Source organism: Leptonychotes weddellii, chromosome 16 (assembly GCF_054177405.1).
Source record: "Leptonychotes weddellii isolate Sample4059 chromosome 16, ASM5417740v2, whole genome shotgun sequence".
Lineage (NCBI taxonomy): Eukaryota > Metazoa > Chordata > Mammalia > Carnivora > Phocidae > Leptonychotes > Leptonychotes weddellii.
In genome coordinates, this window is record NC_138384.1 from 12,805,863 (window position 1) to 12,829,814 (window position 23,952).

Consider the following 23,952-nt stretch of genomic DNA (forward strand, 5'->3'; position numbering starts at 1 on the left):
ATCATGACCTGAGCTGAAGGCAGTCGCTTAACCAACTGAGCCACCCAGGTGCCCGGAAAAGGTGTTTTTGAATGTCATGTTCGCAAATATCCCAATTGTGAAGACACCCTTCAGAAAAGTTTTTGTCTGGGGCACCTGGGTGGCTCAGATGGTTAAGCATCTGCCTTCGGCTCAGGTCATGATCCCAGCATCGTGGGATCGAGTCACGCATCGGGCTCCCTGCTCTTTGGGAGCCTGCTTCTCCCTCTGCCTCTCTCTCTCTCTCTCTCTGTCTCTCATGAATAAATAAATAAAATCTTTAAAAAAAAAAAAGAAGTTTTTGACTTTTAACAGGATCATATTTATTTAGCCAATTCCCTGAAAGTCCCCTAATAATGGGCATACAGGCTGTTGGCTACTATTTGCTATTATAGACATCATAATGAGCAACTTTGTGTCCTTATCTAATTATTCCCTTAGGCTATATTCCCAGAAGCAGAATTTGTAGGGTCAAAAGATACATCTATCTTTAAGATTTGTGTATATATATTGTCAAACTGAACTCCAGAAAGGCAATACCAAGTTATACCTTCTACAAGAAGGATATAAGAAAGTCCGTTTGCTCAATCCTTTGTCAACACTGAGTATCATAATTCATTTTAATCTCCGCCAATCTAACAGGTAAAATATGGTAGGATTTTAAAAATTTGCCCAGCGTGGTGTCTGGTATATATAGAACATGCTTAATAAAAGACAGTTATTATTATTAACCTTGTTGTGTGTTAAGTCTTCTTCATATTATGTGATCCACATCCCTAATTAGCTTTTTAGTTGTTGAGGGTAGTTTGTATGTGTGTATATCTTTGTATGTCCCACAAGTTCTCTGTGCAGAGTTAGGATTAGATTAATATCATTGACAGTTTGCTGTAACTACTAAGTAGCCTCCTTACTACAAATTCTAAGGTTGTAAACTAATTTTATTCAGACTGTCATTAGAACTAAATGCAGTGGGGTGCCTGGCTGGTTCAGTCTGTGGCATGTGTGACTCTTGATCCTGGGGCTGTGGGTGCAAGACCCATGTTAGGTGTAGAGATTGCTTAAAAATAAAAACTTAGAAACAACAACAACAAAAACAAAGAGGGCACTTGGGTGGCTCAGACAGTTAAACATCTAACCCTTGATATCGGGGTTGTGGGTTCAATCCCCACATTGGGTGTAGAGATTCCTTAAAAATAAAATCTTGAAAAAAAAAAAGAAGGTGGTTCAGTTGGTTAAGCATCCAACTCTTGATTTTGGCTCAGGTCATGATCCCAGGGTTGTGAGATCAAGCCCTGTGACGGCTTAAGATTCTCTCTCCCTCTACCCTTCCCCTTCTCTCTTGAAAAAAAAAAAAAAAGAAAGAGCTAAATGCAGTGTTATGCATTACTAACAAATACATGTTAATTAAAAAGTTAAATGTTACCGCATTAAAATCCCATATAAACTTTCCAAAAAGAAAATTTCCCTCAACACTTGCGAGCTAAATGCCTTTTGTATGTATCCTATATAGCCTTATGTTAAATTACTAATGCTTATCTCTGTTTTCTCTATTTCTATACTGAAGACAATATTGCAGAAGACTATAATTAAAACTAATTTTCACTTAATGGTGACATAGGCATGAGATAAACCAGATTATAGGAAGTAGCAGGAAGACACACTATTTGTTAATTTACAATGAAAATGCAAATAACACCTTTTGGAACAAGTTACCTTTAAATGCACAGTTTTCAAAGTAGCTAGTAAAAAAGCACTGCACATTAAGAATGTAACTTGATGATAACCTGGTAAAGCAAGAAGCAAAAACTAAATTAACTTTAGTGATATGTCCTTTTCTCCAATATGCAAAAGCTGAAAATTGCCCAAGAAAGCTTTATCCGAATGCTGTATAATTTTTCTTCAAGAGGTCATAAATGCATTCATTTTCAGAGATGAAAGCCTGTTTGAAATTTCCCAAGCTGCTTGACATTGTTTACAACACTAAAACTTCTTCAGTATTTGATGGTTATTTCAACTTTTGAGTTAAGGACTACTGCGTCATACAAGAGTGCCCTATCTGATTTCATACAAATTACTCATATAAGTAAGTCTCCACCCATAGTTGGGCCGTGCAGCGAACACTGTAAATAGAGTTCCAAAGGTCACTCCAATGACAAGTCAATACTGTCTGTCTTGCCAGTGGTTCTCTCTTCTAAAAAAATTCTGCGGCACCTACTTTAAGGCCTTGGAGAAGAGCGTATCTGGCAGCCTGGTGAGTAGGTTATGCTGAATATCCAGCGCCTCGAGAGGGATGTGCTCCACCAGCTCTGGCAGGCTCTGCACCTGGTTGTGCCCCGCCATCAGCTTTCTGAGACTCAAGCTACTAAGGATTCTAAGGGCAACAGTACAAAGAAACAAATGAAAAACTTCCTTAAATCATTCTTTTTAGTCTGCCCTTGACCATCTCCCTGAAATCAGTAAACTAACAGAAGCCTATCCTAGACAGTCTCATCACCGGCAAGCACCTGAGCCAACAAAGTGGCCACGACCATATGCTTACCCACCACCCACCAGGAAGTCATTATAAGGTCATTTTGGGAAAAGATGACTTAATGAAAGCAAACAACACAGAACAGATCTAAACAAAAAAAACAATTTCTAGAATAAATTGATTTATATTATAAGTCTAGACAGCATCAAAAATTCAGTGAGTTTATTAATAAAGTTTATCCTTGAACAACATGGATTTGAACTGCATGGGTCCATTTACATGTGGATTTTTTTTTTTTTAATAAAGGCAGTAGAGTACTGTAAATATATTTTCCTTATGATTTTCTTAATGAGATTTTCTTTTCTCTAGCTCACTTTAAGAATAGAGTATAAAATACATATAACATACAAAACATGACTGTTTATGTAATCAGTAAGGCTTCCAGTCTACAGTAGGCTCTTAGTAGTTAAGTTTTGGGGGGAGTCAAAAGTTACACGTGGATTTTCAACTGTGTAAGGGTTGGGACCCATAACCCCCACATTGTTCAAGGGTCAACTCTAACTATAATAAATAACAAAATTTATTATAACAAAAACTACTACTTATTTAGTGTTTAAAATGTCCTAGGCCGTTTGAACTATTAAGTTCAGAAGAGTTAAGGGACTTTGATTCTCACACTAAATGTGGGAAATAGTATCATAATTTGAACTAAGGTCTGATTCCAAAGGCTGTGTTCACACCTACTGTGTTGCAAGCTGCTAGTTTATTTTAAAGACTCCACTAGGTGACCCCCACACATTTCACACCTCAGTGCTTTTGAATATTCCATTCCCTCACCCCAGGTACCTCCCTCTCTCCCCCTCCACATACAGAAATTTCACCATCTTGTAAAAGGTCAAATCAAATATGCAAATCTCTCATGAAGCTTCTCCAATTGTTCAAAGTTGTGAAATTCTAAAACATTTGATTCATACAGTGTAATGATGAAGAGTGAGGGCTTCAGAGTAAGAACGACTACACTCAAATATCAGCTCCCATCATTTCCTAGTCAAGTGTGACCTTGGGCAAACTACCTAACCGCTGCAGGCCTTCATTCCCTCATCTGTAAGATGAGAGTAAGTGCGTCTATCTAATAAGGTGGTTAAAGCTTTAATAATAAAAGTGAGGTTCTTAGAACATTACTCAGTTCCTAACAACTTATCCAATACAAATGATCTATTATCACAATCAGATCCCTGACCTATGCCAATAACTCTTGTTATATTTTATCACAGTTATCTTTGCACAAGTCATCCCAACTATCCGCTTACTGCAGTTCCATGCAAGCCGAGATTATGCATTAGCCATTACTGTATTCCTTACAGCATTTCACAGTGCCCTACACTCAGAAAGTACTCAATATTTATCAAACAAATGAATGAAAATACCTTTGAAAGGCAACCCAAGGGGCGCCTGGGTGGCTCAATTAAGCGTCTGACTTTGGCTTAGGTCGTGATCCCAGGGTCCTGGGATGGAGCCCCATGTCGGGCTCCCTGCTTCTCCCTCTGCCTCTGCCCCTCCCCTTCTCTCTCTCAAATAAATAAAATCTTAAAAAAAAAGAAAAGGCAACCCAAATCTAGGAAAATAATTACACATACATACAAACACACAAATAAATACATATATACATAATACATACATTAACACACACATACCTCATGGGAACCTCTGTCAGAAGATTATAGCTCACATCTAATATTTCCATCTTCTTTGCTTCACAGGCCCAGTCAGGGACACACTCTAGCAGATTTCTACAGAAAATAATTAAAAGGCATCACTGAAGATGACAAGTGGAACTCATTTCACTAGTCTGTAAGGTATCTGTTAACTGGCCTGTGAGCTCCTTGAGGACAGGAGCACTCTCCCCAAGGCATCCCTAGCACACCACCTGGAATATAGTAGGTGCTCAATGAATGCTGTAGCTAGGCAGAGAGAGACAAACACACGAACATGTATTATATTGGATCAATTATGCTATCCGCTCAAAGAAGACACTAAGGAGGCTCTGAGCACTACAGAAAGCACAGAGTAGAGAGATGGGGTGAGGAAAGACAATGAAACCAGTGGCATTCTAAACAAACTTTCAAAGACGAGTAGGATTTGCACAGGTAATGAATGACTGGAGGAGAAGAGAAAGAAACTGCAGAGAAAATGAACCAAGTGAATACAAGTGAGGAAGCGGGGACAGAAGGTAAGTGGTGGCGGAAGCTGCAAGTCATTTACAACGTGACCCAGACTACCCGGCAGATACTTAGCACAAGAAATTCTATGTTCAGATGCTACTTAGCTTTGCTAAGGCTCAAAGGATCTATTGATGGACAGATCACCTAATGAGGCAGAAAGAAGCAGGTGCTGTAGGAGATGCGTAGATACTGTTACAACAGCCTAGTGAAGGATCAGGGCAAGCTCCCCAAGATATATGACATGTGGGTTAGAATCTGAGGAATGTTGTACACTGACGCAAGATGACAAAGACATACTAAGCAAGAGGTGACAACATGAGTTAGAGCAGCAACAAGAAAAGAAATGGCATGATATATGTGAGGAATAATAAGCAGTCTGGTGACGCCAGAGCAGCAAATATGGAGCCCAGGGGTAGAAAAAACCTGGAGAGACCTAAATCATGTCTAGAAGGTTGTGACTTTATCCTGCAGGTACAGGGGGACCACTGAAATGTTTGTAAGCAGTGGGGAGACACAGTCGGTGTTGCACCTTCAACAGCTCACTCTGGGGATACTCAGAGGTCTAGCTGAGGTTCTTTTTTAGTAAAAGGAAGCTGTTATAGATTTTCAGACAAGAAATGGTATGGGCCTAAATGGGTGGTAATACACATGGAAAGGAGGGGAGGGATTCCAGAAATATTTAGGAGGCAAAAGTCAAAACAACTGGGAGATAAATTAGACATGGGAGTAGAGCAGAGGGAAGAATAAAAAATGACCTTCAGGCTTCTCGTCTAGAAAGCCAGGGAGAAAAATCATATCCCGAGAAAGGACTGGTAGACTCCAAACAAGGTTGGAAATATTAGTCGCAAGTGGTGTCCATCTGATAGGACTATCTTATGATAATGCCAAAAGCTAAAGCAGACACAAGACAACAAGCTAAGCTAGGGTTGGAGGAGTGGATAAGGAGTTTCATTTGGCACATGTGTGAGGTACTTGGAGACGGGCAGGTCAAAAATGCCTAATGCACAAGTAGACACATGGGTCTGAGGCTGGAAGAAGAGGTCTGGGCTGGCGATCCAGGTGATGCCGATGCCAAAGTGTAGCTGAAATCACAGGAGTAAATGAGACTTTGTCACATGAGATTGCAGCAGGTAAGGACAGACCCGGAATAAGTGACCTGTGAAAGGCTGGCTGAGGAAGAAGAGTACACGCAGGAGACAGGAGTGGTCGAAGCAGCATGAAAAAAAAAATCAGATCATATTAGGCAACTGAGAAAAAAGCATGCGTGAAGAAAAGAGAGCAGGATTAACAGTGTCAATATAGAGAAGTTCCAGATGAGAAGACCGAAAGCAAGCTGTGATGGGATAAACAAATGGGAACGGAGGATCCTGAGAAATGTGGACAAAAAGGGAATGCGAAGAACTAGATAGGACTTAGAGGGGTTGCAAGTATCTGTCTTTGTTAAGACAGAAGAGGTGTGAGTGTGGGCAGACGGAGAAAAAGGAAGACCCTGACCACACCGTAAGGGGAGGAAGTGGTGACTCACAGAGCAAGGTCTGGAGCAGGGAAGCGGATGCTATCCCGGGCCCAGAGGCTGCACTGGACTTGAACAGAGGAAAGCAGCTGAGAATGGATATGAATCTCCATGCATTTAAGCAAGGTGGGAGGAAGCTGAGGGAGATCACCTAAGATTATCTCTCTTTTCCCAGTCAAGTGAGAAGCTAAGCTCTGGAGTGAAGAAGATGGGGGGCGGTGCAGCTGAGGGAAGCTGAGCAATGTGGAGCAGATACCCAGGACACTGCAAGGACGTGACAAGAGAAGAGACTGATAAGCTCCAGATGAGGTTGGAAACTGTGACTTTACAGTGGTGTCCATATGATTTTCTTTAGCAATGATCAAGCCCAGAGGAGAAGGTAAATCTTAGTACTGACCCATGCTGGGGTTTTGCTGAGAAGATATGACAGAAAGAAATGGATGGAGGGGAATCTAGAACAACAGCTTAATAATAATGGTAACAAAGTAACAACAACAAAAAGAAACCTGGCTCTAAGAGTTAATATTTCCTGAAAGACTATTTTATGCCAGGGGTGCCTGGGTGGCTCAGTTGTTAAACGTCTGCCTTCAGCTCAAGTCATGATCCCAGGGTCCTGGGATCGAGCCCCGCGTCGGGCTCCCTGCTCCGCGGGAAGCCTGCTTCTCCCTCTCCCACTCCCCCTGCTTGTGTTCCCTCTCTCGCTGTCCCTCTCTGTCAAAAAATAAATAAAAAATCTTAAAAAAAAAAAAAGAAAAACATCTTCTTAAAAAAAAAAAAAAGACTATTTTATGCCAGGCACCATACTAATATTTTGCATTTAGGATCTCATTTAATCTCTGACGCTGACCATATAGGACCCCACCCACCTTCTACCTGCTCTATCACTCTATAATCACAGCATTTAAGAAGCTACCCTATAATTGCTTGTTTGGTTGTCAAACTCTCCACTAGGCTATAAAACTCAACCACCGAATCCTCAATGCCCAACAGCGTTTAAAAAAAAAAAAAGGAAAGAAAGCAAACCTCAGTTATATTTGTTCTTGACCACCAATGGAAGTAATAAAATCCTGAATATAATTAATATCACTCTGACCATCAGACCAACATGGGTCATAAGAATACCAAAAAAAATAAGAGAATAAAAATTTTAAAATAAGGCAATAAAAACCAAGAATTATCTGAATTTAATCAGCAAGAAGGAAATCACTACCATGAAGGAGACAAAAGTTCTTCTTTGTTTGCATCTCATTCTAAATTCCCAGACTTTGGGGTGCCTGGGTGGCTCAGTCCGTTAAGCGGCTGCCTTCGGCTCAGGTCATGATCCCAGGGTCCTGGGATCGAGCCCCTCATCGGGCTCCCTGCTCAGCCGGGAGCCTGCTTCTCCCTCTTCCTCTGCCTCTCCCCCTGCTTGTGAACTCTCTCTCTCTTTCTCTGTCAAATAAATAAATAAAATCTTAAAAAAAATTAACTAACTAAATAATTTCCCAGACTTTAAGAATGAGTAATTCACAGGCACCTTTCTGTTTCAAGAGGACCTTCCCTTGAAATAGATGGTATGGCATTAAAAGTATTCCTCCACTCATCCTTTCTCCCTTCTCTAGGCTACCCAAATATTTCAATGTATTAGATCTCTTATACCTCAAAACTACCAAAGTATCCACATCTAACTCTTAAATATTAATAATCAAACAAGCACCACTCTCATGAGACACACTCACCGGGAAAGTTCTAGAGAAGTGAGTTGACTGGGTACTGGATAGACATTCACTGCTGTCAGCCCTAATTAAAAAACAAACAGATGTTAGTGACACTCTCCAAAGAAGAAAGTAACTGAGACTAAACAAGAGCAAATGGCTCAGTGAGATCACCAGAGAGAAAACTAATGTCATCTACTGAGATGGACTGAAGACAAAAACCTGGGTAACTAGCAATGACTAACTCTGACTACCTGATCCTGATCTGAAACCAAACAGAACAACTAATAGAAGGATCCTGTGTATTGGTCTGGACTCACACTAGCTCAGGCAGTTGTTAAATGTCAGCAGTGACTACTCAGCTTTTAAACTTAAAAAAAAATTAATAATTGGATTTTTACTGGCAATATTTTAACTTTTAATTAAAGTAAAACTTAAATACCGAAAAGTGCAACAATCTTAAGTGTACAGATCAACGAATTTTTACAAACAAAACCCAACGGGGTAACCAGTACCCAGATCAAGAAAGAGCGTATTACCAGTTGCCCCCGAATCCCCTTTTCGTCACTCCCCAGCTGGGCAACCCCACCCTGACTCCCAATACCACAGATCACTTTTGCCTAGCCATATAAATATACACATATAGTTTGCATACTTTACTGTCCGGCTTTATTCCACTTTCGGAATTTTAGTATTTGTACATAGAAAATGGGTTTAATAACTCACCGTGGTTCTGATTTGTCATATATTCATCATTTCTTAAAACTCTTGTATGTGTTTTTTATAATAAAAAATAAAAGTAAGCCATGCAAAAAAAAAAAAAAAAAAAAAGTCCACACCGTGACTGTGAGATTTGGGTCCTATTACTGCATATGGCTGTAGTTCATTCATTCTTGTGGCTGTATCAAATTTTTTATGTAAATATACCACAATTTATTTAACCATTTTAGAGTTGGTGGGCATTGAAGTCTTTTCCAGTTTGGGGTTACTATGAATACTGCTTCCATGAACATTTCTGTCCATGTCTTTTGTGGACTAATGCAAGGAGCATTTATGTTGGATATAAGATAGGAGAGGGAGAGAGAGAAGATAATTCTACGGGTTTCCAAACTGGTTGAACTGATTTACACTCACAACAGCGGACACTGGCATTTTTAGTCTTTTCCATTCTTGTCACTCTGATGGGTGTGCAGTGGTGTCACACTGGGGTTTCAATTTGCATATCCCTGATGACCCGTGAGGTTGAGTGCCTTTACCTACACTAACTGATCACTTGGATAACCTCTTTTGCAAAGCTGCGTTCTTTACTTTTGAGGCATCAGAACTGCAAGTTTTGGTGTGAATTCTTCCAGGTTGTAGAACTTAAGGATTCCTTCTGTCAACAGAGTGGCCAAATTCAAGCAAGCCCCATTTAGTAGGGCTCTGTGAAAGAATCTCAGTCCCCAAAGACAGCGTGTATGTCAATGAGGCCTTTTCTAGCAGGACCACTCATTCAGATTCTCTAGATACATTTAGAATAGAGAATGGGCCTGATAGCAAATATTTATATGACAAAAAGACCGACTACCATCTCACAATAATATCTATATAAACAGCACAAGTGGACACTCATCAGCTTTGACACTATTTTGACCTAAGCAATTAATCTAAGCTACAATTTGAAACTTCTCTAGCATGATAAAAGGCCATGAAAAGAGAAGTCCTTGTCTTTTATCCTAATAATGTATTTTAGAGTCACAGAAAAGAGAATAAAATAATGAACACTCGTCTACCCATCAACCAGCTTTTAACAAATCTTCACATTCTGCCTTATATACTTCAGACTTTTTTAAGAATTAAAACACTGCATATACCAAGAGGTTCACACCATTCTGAATATGACTTTTATCCTTCCCATGGGTTCTTTTATACTGTTATGGCATACATAGAGCTAAGGAAACAACATTTCTGTGTGTTTGAAAATCTGATACAACTATCTTGGTGTACATATAATTATGCTTTTTTTTCCCTCAAAAAATGTTTATAAGATTTACCCAGATTAATACACAGAACTTTAGGGCATTCATTTCCATTGCTGTGCAATATTCTATTGTATAAATATGTCACTGTTTACACATCTTCCTATCAACAGTCGTATTTTCTTCTTATTTTTTTTTTTTCACTGTAAGGAACAACGCTATCATGAACCTTCCTGCACACAGCACCTTATGCTCATGTGAGTGTCGCTGGGAGATATCTCAAGCAGAGGAACTGGCAGAATATGGGCTACACGCATCTTTGACTTCTCTTAACACTGTCTAATTGCTCCCCAAAGTGGCTTTACCAACTGACCCTCTCATTGACCAAGTGTGAGAGCTGCTTCTCCACATCTTCAATAGCACTTAGCAGTATTTTTTTTTAATTTGGCGAGTATACCATGGCATTATCAAAATTTGCATTCTCCGACACTTAGTGATACTGAACATCTTTCCCCATCCCTTCCTTAAACACAGAAAAAGTAATTATAATTTCCTTGGTAAAGAACGCTCCATAAAAAGAATGGCCCCAACAAGTATGGGGCCTTTTCTACTGAAAAATATTCATGGAGAAAATCACACTGAAATGAGTGGCTTCTCGTTCTAGAACTGAGACGGCACAAAGTTTTAGACTAGAGATGGGCAAAACTTTCTGTCCAGGGCTAAGCCTGTGGTAAATATTTCAGGCTTTGCAGCACCCCCCACCCCCAGTCTCTCTTACAGCTACTTCATTCTGCCACTGTCTCGTGAGACCAGTAACCTGTAAACAAAGACTGTGGACATGTTCCAATCAAACTCTATTCACTGATATTTGAATTTCATAGAACTTTCCCAAGTCAAATTTATTTTTTTGATTTTTTTTAACCCTGCCATTAAAAAATGTAAAAACCCCTTCCTCATGGGCCATATAGAAAGAGGTGGTGGACCAGATCTAGTCCCTGGCCTGTAGTTTGTCAACCCTTGTTTTAGGCTATTATTGATACTCTATTTTGAACATGTTTGCCCACCCTCCTATCCCTTGTTATTTTGCAAAATGCCTCTTACTATACTCACTTAGTGAATCTCCAAGTATCCTGAAATGCCTTTTTATGAATATCTCAACCACTTAAGTGTTGACAGCAAACTTAAAAAATAAAGCTGGTCTCAATAAACATCAAACTACACTTTGCAGAGTGGCTAAGCAACACCACATGCCACTGTTCTTTGAAAGCTCAGACGAGAGCTACAAGAGAGAAAACAGGAGGCTGGATGGAGAACTCACTGTTGGAACTGGCGTAGAGAGTTCGCAGGGAGAAGCCACTGAGTGTCAGCTCTCTCAGCTGGTTCCGTTCACAGTGAAGCTGCTCCAAGCTACATAAGGAGCTAAGATCTAAGTCAGCCAGTTGATTGTCCCGCAAATCCATGTGGGTGATGTACTTATTTCCCTCCAGATTTTCAGTAACCATCGTTTTCAAATGGTTCATCCTTAAATATTCAGAAATAAGGAAATCATTAAAAATAAATTCTACTAAATATGCTTACCAAAAGAAAAATAAGAGAGGTATGATCCCTTTCTCTTTCCTAAACAACTCAAAAAGTTCACTACTTGCTTCATTTTGCAAGGTATTAAGTAAATAATCACAGACAGCTGTACCTTGAGTTCTCTGTTTATAAAGTTAGACAATCCAGACTTGCAAATACATATACAAATTAAATAGAGAGAAAGGAAAAAGGGACCATGCCTACAAATTGTTAAAAAACTTACATCCAAATACTTAATAAAGTTAGGCAGGGATGAAGAAGCATGAACAAGAAGATGAACATAACCTTTCGGGTGAGTAGCAAAGCAGTCGTGGTATACCATGCAGACAACAAGAGGAAGCAGCCATACTTTCTCCCGGGGCTCCACCTACTCTTTCTTGTGCTAAGATTCACATTACATTAATTAATGAAGAGGAAAATAATCTGTATCTATATGCAATAGTTCAAGGGCGAATAACAGAAAATGGCTTCGGGCGCCTGGGTGGCTCAGTTGTTAAGCATCTGCCTTCGGCTCAGGTCATGGTCCCAGGGTCCTGGGATCGAGTCCCACATCGGGCTCCCTGCTCCACGGGAAGCCTGCTTCTCCCTCTCCCACTCCCCCTGCTTCTGTTCCTGCTCTCGCTATCTCTCTCTCTGTCAAATAAATAAATAAAATCTTTAAAAAAAAAAAAAAAAAGAAAAGAAAATGGCTTCTTAGTTCTCTTCTACACTTGTAGAGAACACACAGGCATGTTCTTATTCCTCTGTATTTCAATAAATTTTTCTGACTACCTTCATTCCAAATGCCAGACAAACTCCTTATGCTGCAAGGAAATAATGAGTCTAGCAAAAGTCAGGTACTTACTTTAATAGACTGCCAACCTGACTCAGCAGGTCATTACTATTTCTTTACAAGGAACATCAATGGCTTAGTGTAAATGATAGAACATTTACACTATGCATATTTGTCTTTTATGTATATGTGTCTTTTACCAGTTCCCTTTAGGAAAAGATTGTAACTAGAAAATAAAACCTACAAAAACTTCACAGGAAAACCTTAAAATTTTAATTGTAATACAACGGATATCAAGAAGAAACCCAATGATTCAATAGAAAAATGGTCAAGTGTAAGGAAAAATACAAACTTACCAATTAGCATATTAAAAAGATGCTCAACCTCACTCATAAATAAATGCTGATTAAAACACTGAAGTACTATTTTCTCCTACTACACTGACAATAAGGAAAAAGACTGCTAAAATCCAACACTGACAAGGACGTGAAGAAATGGGAATTCTATAAAAGGCTGCTGGGAGGGTAAGTCAGAACAACCTTTGTCAAAGGTAATGTGAAAGTCTCTATCATGTGGTACACCTACCTCACTCATAATCTCTCTGCTACTGAGTGAAAAATGAAGCTTTACTATAGTTTGGAAAATATACACTGTTCTAAAATCCTAATGTTTTAGAGAAGTTTTTATAAAGGGAAAACATAAAAACCATCAGAGGTCCATCTAAAGGAGGACACAGTGAAGAATGGCCTCACCTTAAATCCACGTGTTTGATATGGCTCATCCTGTTCAGCACCCCAAGGTTTAGGACTTCCAGGCGATTTCCTGCCATCACCACTTTATCTAACATAGTGAGTTTCTCATAAACCTCAGGAATTTGACTAAAGTTATTAAAGGAAATTCCCAGGGAAGAAAGCTGTTGCAGATTTCCCAATTCTTCCGGTAAAGTCGTCAGAAAGTTGCCATCAAGACAGAGGGTTTGAAGACTGTAGTAAGAAAACAAGACTTCATGAAAGGTTTTAACTGGAATGGATAGAACTAGAGGGATAGATTCTGACTTACATCACTAATTTATTATGAATCCAATAATGATAAAATAGCCTATCTATAGAGACTCAATGACATACAAAACTGCCATAGATGGTCCCTCCAACATCAAAAATCGTCAGAGCTTCTGCTGTTGAAACTGGGGGGCTAAGTAGTCGCCCCTGCAAGCAAGTCACAGCTGCTGTCTAGAATCCTCATAATTACATGACTTACTTCACTGCCAGAGCTCATGCGACGTTCATTCCAAATGCCAGACAAGCTCCTTATGCTGCAAATAAAAAATGAGTCTAGCAAAAGTCACATACTTACTTTAGTAGACTGCCAACCTGACTTGGCAGGTCATGAAATCCGTTACAGGAGAGGTTCAGCTCAGTCAGGGTAGAAATCTCACATAACAATACAGGAAACAACCCAAGTTTATTATGGGACAAGTTCAGGCCCTTTAGCTGAGAAAATCTAAAAAGCAAACATACAAATTATAGTACTGAATGAAAAAGTCATCTGTTTTAAATGTCCACTGTAGAATCTGTTCCACAAATATCTATGAGCACTCACTACACGCCAAACATTGTGCACAGCACAGAACACTAAGATGCCTAACCCCAGCTCCATACCAACAAGGAAATCAGGTCTAGGGCAATGGGAGTTCTTCTCTCTTCTCCTTAAAAAGGTGCAAAATCTTAAAAAGCTCATGCTGGTATAAGTATTTTATATCTAGTTATACTGATATGCTTGAAATCTCTTCCTTCATCAAATTTCTATATGCAATATAAAAAACCTTGTAACAATTCATCAACTCATGAACACAGGAAGAACTAACAAAAATGCACACCAAATCCCATTATAAGCAACTTCTTTTTACATATTGAAATTATATCGGCTCAAATGTCACTTGAAATGAATGGGACACTTAGAACCTACAAATATGTATGTGATATGGAGTTTTACTGCAATACAATCTAATAGAGAACATGAAATAGTAATTTTTAGTGCTTCTGTTTTGTTCCTAGAAGTAAAAGTATCTATACCGTCTTACCAGAAACAGTACCATCATACACTGGATCAACAGGAATCACACTGGTAATTCTACTTAGGAGTATTATACTAATGATTATACTAGTGCAAGAGGGTAAGCTGAGGTGGTGCTTTCCACGATGATGATCTCTACCACCTGCTTCTAGACTGGAGTCATTGGTACCTCACTCTAATGCTCCTCTTTCAAATTTTCAACTTTTGATTTCCAATTGTCCTGACCTTGAGTACTGATTGTTCCTTTGGCTTGGTGTCTTGACTTCAGAATTCCTAATCCAGCCCTCAAACTACATGAACCCTATTTTCATAGTGACTGAGAAGAAAATGCTAGAAACCCACTTCCTTAAAATTATAACTTCTATTGTTTTTACATACTAATATAATTAAAATTATTATCTCATTACTAGATGGAGGCTTGCTTATACCTAAAAAGCTTTGTAAAACACATCATATGGGACAAAAATCACAGTGCTTTCTCAAAATTATTTTAGAAATATTAGTTATTAAGTAAAATATGTAATTTCAATGTATATTATCTTTTTTAAAAAAATTTTATTCATTTATTGAGAGAGCAAGCAAGAGAAAGCACGACTGGGGGAGGGGCAGAGGAAGAGGGAAAGGAACAAGAAGACTCCCCAGTGAGTTCGGAACCCAACACAGGGCTCAATCCCAGGACGCTGAGATCATGACCTGACCTGAAGTCAGACACTTAACTGACTGAGCCACACAGGCGCCCCACAATGTGTATTATCTTTTTAATCACCACTTAATTTGAATGCTTTAATTTCCAATTTCTCCCCTGCTCACAAGAAGCCCACACGATTACTTATACTAAATACTTACTTCCATCCACTTTTAAAGGATGGAGGGTTGGAAGGGAGAATATATTCTAACAAGGAAATTGGAAAATATATGGGCCATAGTCCCTTAGGAGTGAAACGGTGCCTTTATCAGAAGAGAGAGGTTTCACAGCTGTCAAACAGCTCAGAAGCTAGCATTAGCAGGTACACAGGAAAGATAAAAGCCCCAACCTGGGAGTGGAATTCTTGAAATTAGGCCTATTTCCTTTAAGCTATTTAAGTTTGACACTTATGATTCAAAAACTTGCCATATACTCAATCTCCCAATGTACCCTGGCTTCGGATCATACATCACTGTCAGTGACTTATGTAACAAGATTATCCAGATCGATGGCAGCTCAACGTTGCCTCCAGAATAGAACATTTGCATTTATCTTCTGTCTCATGGAGGAGAAAAGGGGGTAAGAAAGGGGGTAAGAAAACTATGAATAAAAAATTTTACTTCCTCTTCAAAATGGGAGGGGAAATTTTCAAATATATATATACAATGGTAAGCATGCTCACTTCCAGGTACAAACGACTAAGACGGTGATCACGATTTGGTTTGAATAAGTTAGTAAGGAAATCCATTCCCCACATACCTGTAAAGAGTGTCAAGGCCCCCAGGTCTTTCCAACTGCATGAAGTTGTGTCGCAAATTGAGGTAGGTGATATCTTGACTGTAGAAGAGATGCTCAGGAACCTCCTCAAGGCTGTAACAGGACAGGTCAACAGTGCTGATTCGCTGGGACACCACCTGAATGGGGTCAAGGAGAAGAGCCATCTGAGCTAGCACCAAATGTCTCTCACCCAGCACAGGAAGGAATGACATTTACACAAAAAGGCGCTAATTTTAAAAATGCGAAGGAGAAAAAGGTAATGAGATCCAATTATTCATTTATAAAAACCAGTTCATTTTTGCTTTTTCCTAAAACCATAAGCTGCTTGAAACATGCAACAGTGTAAGTTTTAAAGTGTCTATAAGTAAAAAGTAAAAAAATACAAATCATAAAGATGGAAAGTTAACATTTCATGCAAGAAGTTGAGAGGATTCAAAATAACCATACAAAACTCGGGCAGGCAGTGTGATATGGAAAGCCATGGCCTTTTCCATCTACACGGACTCTGCTACTTATCAGTGCAGTTGCTTCATCTGTTGTGAGGATAAAGTTTAATACCCCAGCACATAGCACACTCCTTAGTATGCACAAGGCGCTCAAAAAATACTTCTCTTTATAAGGTCAAAAGAATGGAATAGCTACTTAAAACTGAAACTAGTTTTATTCAGAAGAGATTTTATTACCACTACAATGTATGTACAGAAAATTCAATAAAACCAAAACAAGTTTATATTTCTATAATAGTATGCTCATAAAGAAAGGTTGTGGAAATTGGTCTAAAAACCAAACTAAATGCCACGGAAAAGTCATTCATGTTTTATGGCATCTCATTATACCAAAACAATCCTTTATGCAACTGTTTAGCTCTGCAAAGAAAAATGTGCTAAAATTCTGCAGATAGCTAGAAGAACAAGAGAATTCAGAAACTGCCAACACAATTTTAGAGCACTTCATCTTTAAAGACTAAAAAAGCAGAAATTATGCTGAAAAGCTAATTATCCTCAGCATACAGGAACACAGGTCACATTCCATAATAAGTTCAAATTTAAAGTGGTTCATCACAGCCGTGCTAAATATATACAAGACCAAGAAGCACTAGGCTAGGAATTAGGGAACGGCGCCATCTCTCACTGACTACAGTGGTTGACAGAAAGTCATGTGAATCTCATTGTGTCCTAATTCCTTCAAGGCCATAGTCTTCTCACAGAGATGGTATAAAGGTAAATGCACCTGCAAACACTTTTGAAAGCTTTCCGTAATACACAAATATAAATGATAAGTTAAGGACCTGCTGGAGTTCCATTATTTCATGCATTATATACTTAGAGGGGCCTAAAGTAAGATGCATAAAAATTATAGTTTACTCTCCTGGGAGCAAGTTCGGTTTCAAACTACATCTCTCATGGGCTTTTACAGTCTTATCCCCACATCAGGACGTCCGACAGCTTATCACCTTGGATGCTTGTCGCTGCCATCTCTGGCACTCAGCCAACGTCTCAAAGCTGACATGATAGGTCTGAGCTTGGGCTCCGGCTGAGCTGAATGCAAGGGAGTGCTGCCGTCGCTTCACTTCTTCCACCTGAAGAGGAAGAGGGGAGAAAACCAGAATCAAGAAAAAAGATCCTTGTCTGAGAGCAAAGGACAATAACGAGACAACTCAATTTTCTAAAATAGGCAAAAGAAAGGGGCGCCTGGGTGGCTCAGTCGTTAAGCGTCTGCCTTTGGCTCAGGTCATGATCCCGGGGTCCTGGGATCGAGCCCCGCATCACGCTCCTTGCTCTGCGGGAAGCCTGCTTCTCCCTCTCCCACTCCCCCTGCTTGTGTTCCCTCTGTCAAATAAATAAATAAAGTCTTAAAAAAAAATAAAATAAAATAGGCAAAAGATCTGAATAGACATTTCTCCAAAGAAGATTGAAAAATGGCAGTCGTGACATGAAATGATGTTCAACATCGTTCAACATCGTTAGTTATTAGATACACGCAAATCAAAACTGAAAGATACCATGTCACATCTGCTAGGATGACTAAAATTAAAAACAGAAAACAAATGTTGGATAACAAGTATTAGCAAGTTATGTGGAGAAACTGGATCCCTCATATGCTGCAGTGGGAACATAAAATGGCGTGGCCACTTTGGAAAACAGTCTGGCAATTCCTCAAAAGGTTAAATGTAGAGTCACCATGTTACCCAGCAATTCCACTCCTAGATACAAACTCAAGAAAACATACATCCACACAAAAACTTGTACGTGAATTATATTATTCCTAATAGCCCCAAAGGGGAAACAACCCAAAAGTCCATCCATCAACAGGTAAATATATAAACAAAATATGGTATATTCAAACAATAGAATATTATTTAGCCATCAACAGAAGATACTGATGCACACTACAACACGTATGAACCTTGGAAAGATTATGTAAAGTGAAAGACAGTCACCAAGAACCGTATACGATATTATTCCATTTATATGAAATATCCAGAGTCAGCAAATGTGGGCAGAGAGAAAGTAGATGAGTCGGTTTCCAGGGCTGCGGAAGGAATGGGAGAGATGATAACTAAGGAGTGCAGCGTTCCTCTTCAGGGTCATGGAAGTATTCTAAAATTGATTGTGGTGATGGTCACAAAACTCTGTGAATATACTAAAAGCCACTGAATTGTACACTTTAAATGGGCGAATTATATAGCATATAAATATCTCAATAAAGCTGTTTAGAAAAAGCAAAAGGAATACTTTGTTGGAAGTATGTTGAAGGAATAGGACTCGGGGCATACTCATAAGTAAATCTATTAATTCCTCTGTAAGTCACGACACAGTCTCAATTTCATAATTAATATTTGTTGCATGAATACATTCTACTGTTCTGCGTGCGGGGGACAAGCAGGGGGAAAACAACAAAGCCCCGCCCTCCGCAGAATTTGTATTTGAGAAAGGGACAAACACTCTAACACCAAAACGGTGACATGATATAATACATAATGAATAATATCAAGAAAGATAAAACAGGGAAAAAGCTTGGCGAACAGGGTGGGTGATCTGAATTATGAAAGGGCAGTCAGGGAAGGACTCACTGAGGTAACCTGTGAGCAAAGACCCTAAGGGGGTCCAGGCGTGGAAACCCCTGGGCGAGGAGCATTCCATGCATAGCAACAGCAAGTACAAGCTGCGATGCAAGGCTGCAAGCTGTATTTCAGAACAGGAGTCTCTAGACCCAAGTGATAAGAGCCAAAGTCTCCACTCCACAATTCCAATCCTTTCCACCTACACTGGGGCACAATGGAGGTAGCTGCCTGCCTGCAAAGGGTGCCCTGGCCTGGTTTTTGGACTCCTCTCCTTTCTTACTAAGCCCTGGGCTAGATGCCATTTTTGACCCCCTCCAGGGCTGAAGTAGAAAGGGAGGAAGGACAGGAAACTTAAAAGTCCAAAGGTTCTTACTAGACAAGCAGAGTCCTCACGTGACTTCATAGTCTCTGGGACTAGCAGATTTTAAAGAGATGCTTTTCCTCAATGGGTCCTTAAAGGGTTCTTCTGGTTACCCCCCACTCCACCCCAAATAATGATGGCTTCTCACTTACAGATCCCTTGACCCGGCTAATGCATGCTCTTCCAGCACTGGACTACTCCCTCCTCAGACATGAAGGAATCCGGTGGTCCACTGACAGCCTGTCCTCAAGGGAAGCCTATTTGCCCCTCAAGATGGCCCTGCTGGACAAGTTCTAAGAGAATCCACCCACTCATCCACCAATTTACCCACTGGTTTTTCCTCTCTCAACCCATCTGGATCACAAACTAACAAACCCAAGGAGCACACAATGATCCCAATGCATCAGCTAGGCTCTCAGGCTACCTGGCTGCTTTGGTTACAGACTCATCTCTGTCCTCAAGACTTCTTGGTCAGAAGGCAGGACACCAATCCACTATGCCCCCCTTATTGCAGGGGACCCATATCAAGCTCTCTTGAATCCTGCGGAAACCTCTTTCACTAGGCTTGAGGAAAAAGGCAGAAGCCATTCCCAGTTGGGGTGGCTATAGGGATTCATAGCACAATAGCAGTCCTCGTCAAAGCAATTCTCCCCCAAAATCCAACAACCCAATTCACATAGCTTTGATAAACATGAAGTCTTTATAGTTACGAAACCACTTACATCTTTGTCTGACATCTCACTTTGATACGTCATAACTATTGAATCTTGGTGAGTCAGCTGGAAACTTCCAAATTATACTCGTAAATCATTAGGTTTCTGGTGCCAAGTAAAGACTTAATCAAATGGCAAAAACACAAAATACTTTAAGCAAAAAAGAATCATATTAAAAAGATCCCAATAAGGGGCACCTGGGTGGCTCTGTCAGTCAAGCGTTTGCCTTCAGCTCAGGTCATGATCTCAGGGTCCTGGGATGGAGCCCTATATTGGGCTTTGTACTCAGTGGGGAGTCTGCTTGTCCCTCTCCCTCACCCTCTGCCTCTTACCCCGCTCATGCGTGCACACGCTTGCCCTCACAAAGAAATAAAACCTTCAAGAAAAAAAAAAATCCCAATAAAATTAAATAATATTCATAATGTTCAATTGCGATCTCAAAACAGGATCATTTTTTGCAAGTGAGTGAGTCAAAATAAAGGATCTTACTGAAATGAAGAACAGATATTAATGATTGTTTCAGAATAATCTTTTTTTAAGATTTTACTTATTTGACAGAGAGAGAGCACACAAGCAGGGGGAGCAGCAGAGGGAGAGGGAAAAGCAGGCTCCCTGCTGAGCAGGGGAGCAGGACCCTGGGATCAAGACCTGAACTGAAGGCAGACGCTTAACCAAATGAGCCACCCTGGTGCCCGTGTTTTAGAATCAACTTCTTAATATTTTACTATGGGGTATTTGACACAGAAAAATATACAATGTCAAATACTGAGAAAGGTTTGTAAATCTGAGATTCTCTGCCTCTCCCTCTGCCCTTCCCCCACTCCTACGCTTGCTCACTCGCTTGCACACTTGCTTGCTCTCTCTCCTTCTAAAATAAATTAATCTAAAAAAAAAAAAGAATGTTTTTAAGATTCATCCTTATTTTGGTGTATATCAGCAGTTCATTCCTTTTTATTGTTCAGTAGTATTCCATTGTGTGGAATGTGCCACATTTGTTTATTAATTCACAAGTAGTCAATGAACATTGGGTTGTTTCTAGTTTTTGACAATTATGAATAAAGCTGCTATGAAAATTCACATAAAGTCTTTGTAAAGACAGATGTTCATTTCCCAATACTTAGAGGAGAAATGCTGGGTCGTCTGATATGCATATGTTTCAGTTTATAAGAAATGAAAAACTTGGGGCCCCTGGGTGGCTCAGTTGTTAAGCGTCTGCCTTCGGCTCAGGTCATGATCCCGGGGTCCTGGGATTGAGCCCCACATGGGGCTCCCTGTTTGGCAGGAGGCCTGCTTCTCCCTCTCCCACTCCCCCTGCTTGTGTTCCCTCTCACACTGTCTCTCTCTCTGTCAAATAAATAAATAAAATCTTAAAAAAAAAAAAATGAAATGAAAAATTGTTTTCCAAAATGACTGTACTCCCACCAATGACGTGAAAGCATTCCAGTTGCTCCTCATCTTTGCTAAATTTGGTACTCAGCAGTCTTTTGATTTTAGTCATCCTAGTGGTATGCAGAATCTGTGATATTGATTTGCATTTCCCTAATGACTCATGATGGTGAGAATCGTCCTATGTACTTATTTGCCATCTGTAGATCTTCACTGGTAAAGGATCTGCTCAACTCTTCCGCCTAGTTTTTACTAGGTTATCTGTCTTTCTCTCACTGTGTTGTAAAAGTTCTTTATATATTCTGGAGACAAGTCCCTTGTTGCAGATAAACTTTCATAAAAATGTTTTGTATGATGTTAAGATAACCACACCATTTTCTTTTGGTTCCTATTTGACTAGCACGATTTTCCCACCATTTCACATTCAACCTTCTAAGTGTTGGGTATGTCTCTTATAAACAGCAAGTACTGGGGGCGCCTGGGTGGCTCAGTCGGTTAAGTGTCTGCTTTCAGCTCAGCGTCCTGGGATCAGGCCCCACGTTGAGCTCCCTGCTCAGCAGGGAGCCTGCTTGTCCCTCTCTCTCTGCCCCTCCCCCTGCTCATGCTCTAATAAAAAAATAAAATTTTAAAAAATAAAATAAACAGCAAGTACTGGGATTTTAAATGACAACTTACATCACAATTATTATCATTATTGATATATTTCTGTATGTGTCTGTCACGATAATTTGTGATAATTAACCATGCTAATCATTTTGTTCCTTTCTCTCCACTCTTTTCCTTCCTTCTTTTAGTATTACAGAATGTTTTACATTTTCTTTTCCCACTCTACTCTTAGTAGCTATCCTTACAATTTTTACATTCACACTTAAGGTTTTTTCCTAATCCAGTTAAAAGTTATTTGGTATTTCTATTCTCTAATTCCAAAACTGTATCACATGTTACTTATCGAACATACCACTACATCTTAAGTATCATTTTGAGCTTTAAGAGTTTATATTTAAAATATTTAAAAAATTTAAACTTTTTACAATCAATATTAACTTTACCATCATATTTTATCAATGTCTGCACTCATCATTGTTTCTTATTTCTTACAACTTCCCTTTGAATTTCCTTTCCTGTGTTGTATTCTTTTCTCTTTTTCTTTTTTTGGGGGTTAGGGGGTGTCATTTTCTTTTAACCTATTTTCTTCATTCTGTCCTTCAGCCTCCAAGACCAGAACCAAGTCTCACATCAGTTAAGTGGTAGGTTCCTGCCCCCTGGTTGATACTGGAGTATGCACATTCATTCAGTGGGGACTTGTTCACTTCCTCGTCACAGGCCACATAACCGGTTCCTTCCACCTTTTTAGGACCACAGCAAGAACAAGACTTGATTCCAGTCAGTGGTTAACAGCAGTTTTGGGCTGGTTGGTTTTTTTTTTCTTTCCAGCTTTCCTTCAGGAGCAGAGTACCACTCATCTCCTGCTTCAAGGAGTAAGCCTGGGCCAGGTTCTTCTCATGAGCAGAGGACTTTTAAACCCAAATACTTATAGGAGCTGAACTCCTGGGCTGCCACGACCTTTCAGGCCCCCAGCCAGCCCTCAGATTCAGACCTGCTCACCACATATATTTCTAGTCTACATTCCATAGCCCAGCTATGTCTTTTTATATATTTACCTTTCATATATATCTGTTTTATCGATATTGTTGTGCATCCGGACCAGATTGGACCAAAGCATGAATTCACTAAGTCATTTTGTCTGGAAGTTCTCTACAATTCCAACTGTTTTATTGATATTCAAGACGGAAAATAAACAAAATGATGTATAGCTTCATATAAGTATTAACATATCTGTTTCCAGTCATTTGTCAGTCTGTTTGACAGACTTGCAATGAACTCCCTGCCTAGGATGGGGAATTTTCTAGCACAGACCAGAAATGGTATGCCTCCACCCCCTTGCTGCTGGACAGGAGCTTGTGACCACCCCCGACTCTGAATTTTAGTCAAATGGGGAAAAAGGAGAAACTGGAAAGAATCTGTTTTGGGGATGGATGTGGCAGGAGGCTGCAAGTGGCAGCATTCTCGGTCTACTCAGGTGTTATGGGTGCCTGACAGTGGGGACCAAGGTAGCATCAACAAATGGGTGCTGCAGTGGAATTTGGGGTATGGACAGGCTTTGGGTCTCCCAGAGAACCTGTGATGTAAATAAACCTGTTTTATGCTTAAATTAGTCTGAGTAAGGTGGGGTGCTTGGGTGGTTTGGTCGGTTAAGTGTATGACTCAGTTTCAGCTCAAGTCATGATTTCATGGGTCCTGAGGTTGTGAGATCATGAGATTGTGAGATTCAGCCCAGCGCTGGGTTCCAAGCTCAGCAGGGAGTCTGTTGTTCTTCTCCCCTTCCCTCTGCCCCTGCCTCCGCTTGCGCACTCTCTCTCAAATAAATAAATGAATCTTTAAAAAAAGAAAAATTAGCCTGAGGTTTCTTCTGGTTAAACCTAAGAACTCTAAAAAACAAACTTTGTAATACAATCTTTAATAATGCTCATATTGGCTTCTTTAAAAAGATGTGGGGAAAGTGCTGAAAAGTAAATGTGATTTTATTTTTTTAAGATTTATTTATTTGAGAGAGAGACAGTGAGAAAGGGAACACAAGCAGGGGGAGTGGGAGAGGGAGAAGCAGGTT

The 23,952-nt window shown here is 39.8% G+C and overlaps 1 protein-coding gene across 1 annotated transcript in view; it reads right to left on the bottom strand.

Annotated features, from left to right (window-relative positions):
* PHLPP2 (PH domain and leucine rich repeat protein phosphatase 2) overlaps window positions 1–23,952 on the bottom strand; it is a 59,252-nt gene that overhangs the window by 16,034 nt on the left and 19,266 nt on the right. Inside the window, exons 6-13 of the mRNA XM_081807872.1 lie at window positions 17,214–17,339; window positions 15,743–15,897; window positions 13,579–13,725; window positions 12,978–13,208; window positions 11,194–11,396; window positions 7,942–8,002; window positions 4,183–4,278; window positions 2,234–2,389 (exon numbers count right to left, since the gene is read on the bottom strand). Coding sequence (XP_081663998.1) covers window positions 2,234–2,389; window positions 4,183–4,278; window positions 7,942–8,002; window positions 11,194–11,396; window positions 12,978–13,208; window positions 13,579–13,725; window positions 15,743–15,897; window positions 17,214–17,339 — 1,175 coding nt within the window. The remainder of the gene's footprint in view (window positions 1–2,233; window positions 2,390–4,182; window positions 4,279–7,941; window positions 8,003–11,193; window positions 11,397–12,977; window positions 13,209–13,578; window positions 13,726–15,742; window positions 15,898–17,213; window positions 17,340–23,952) is intronic.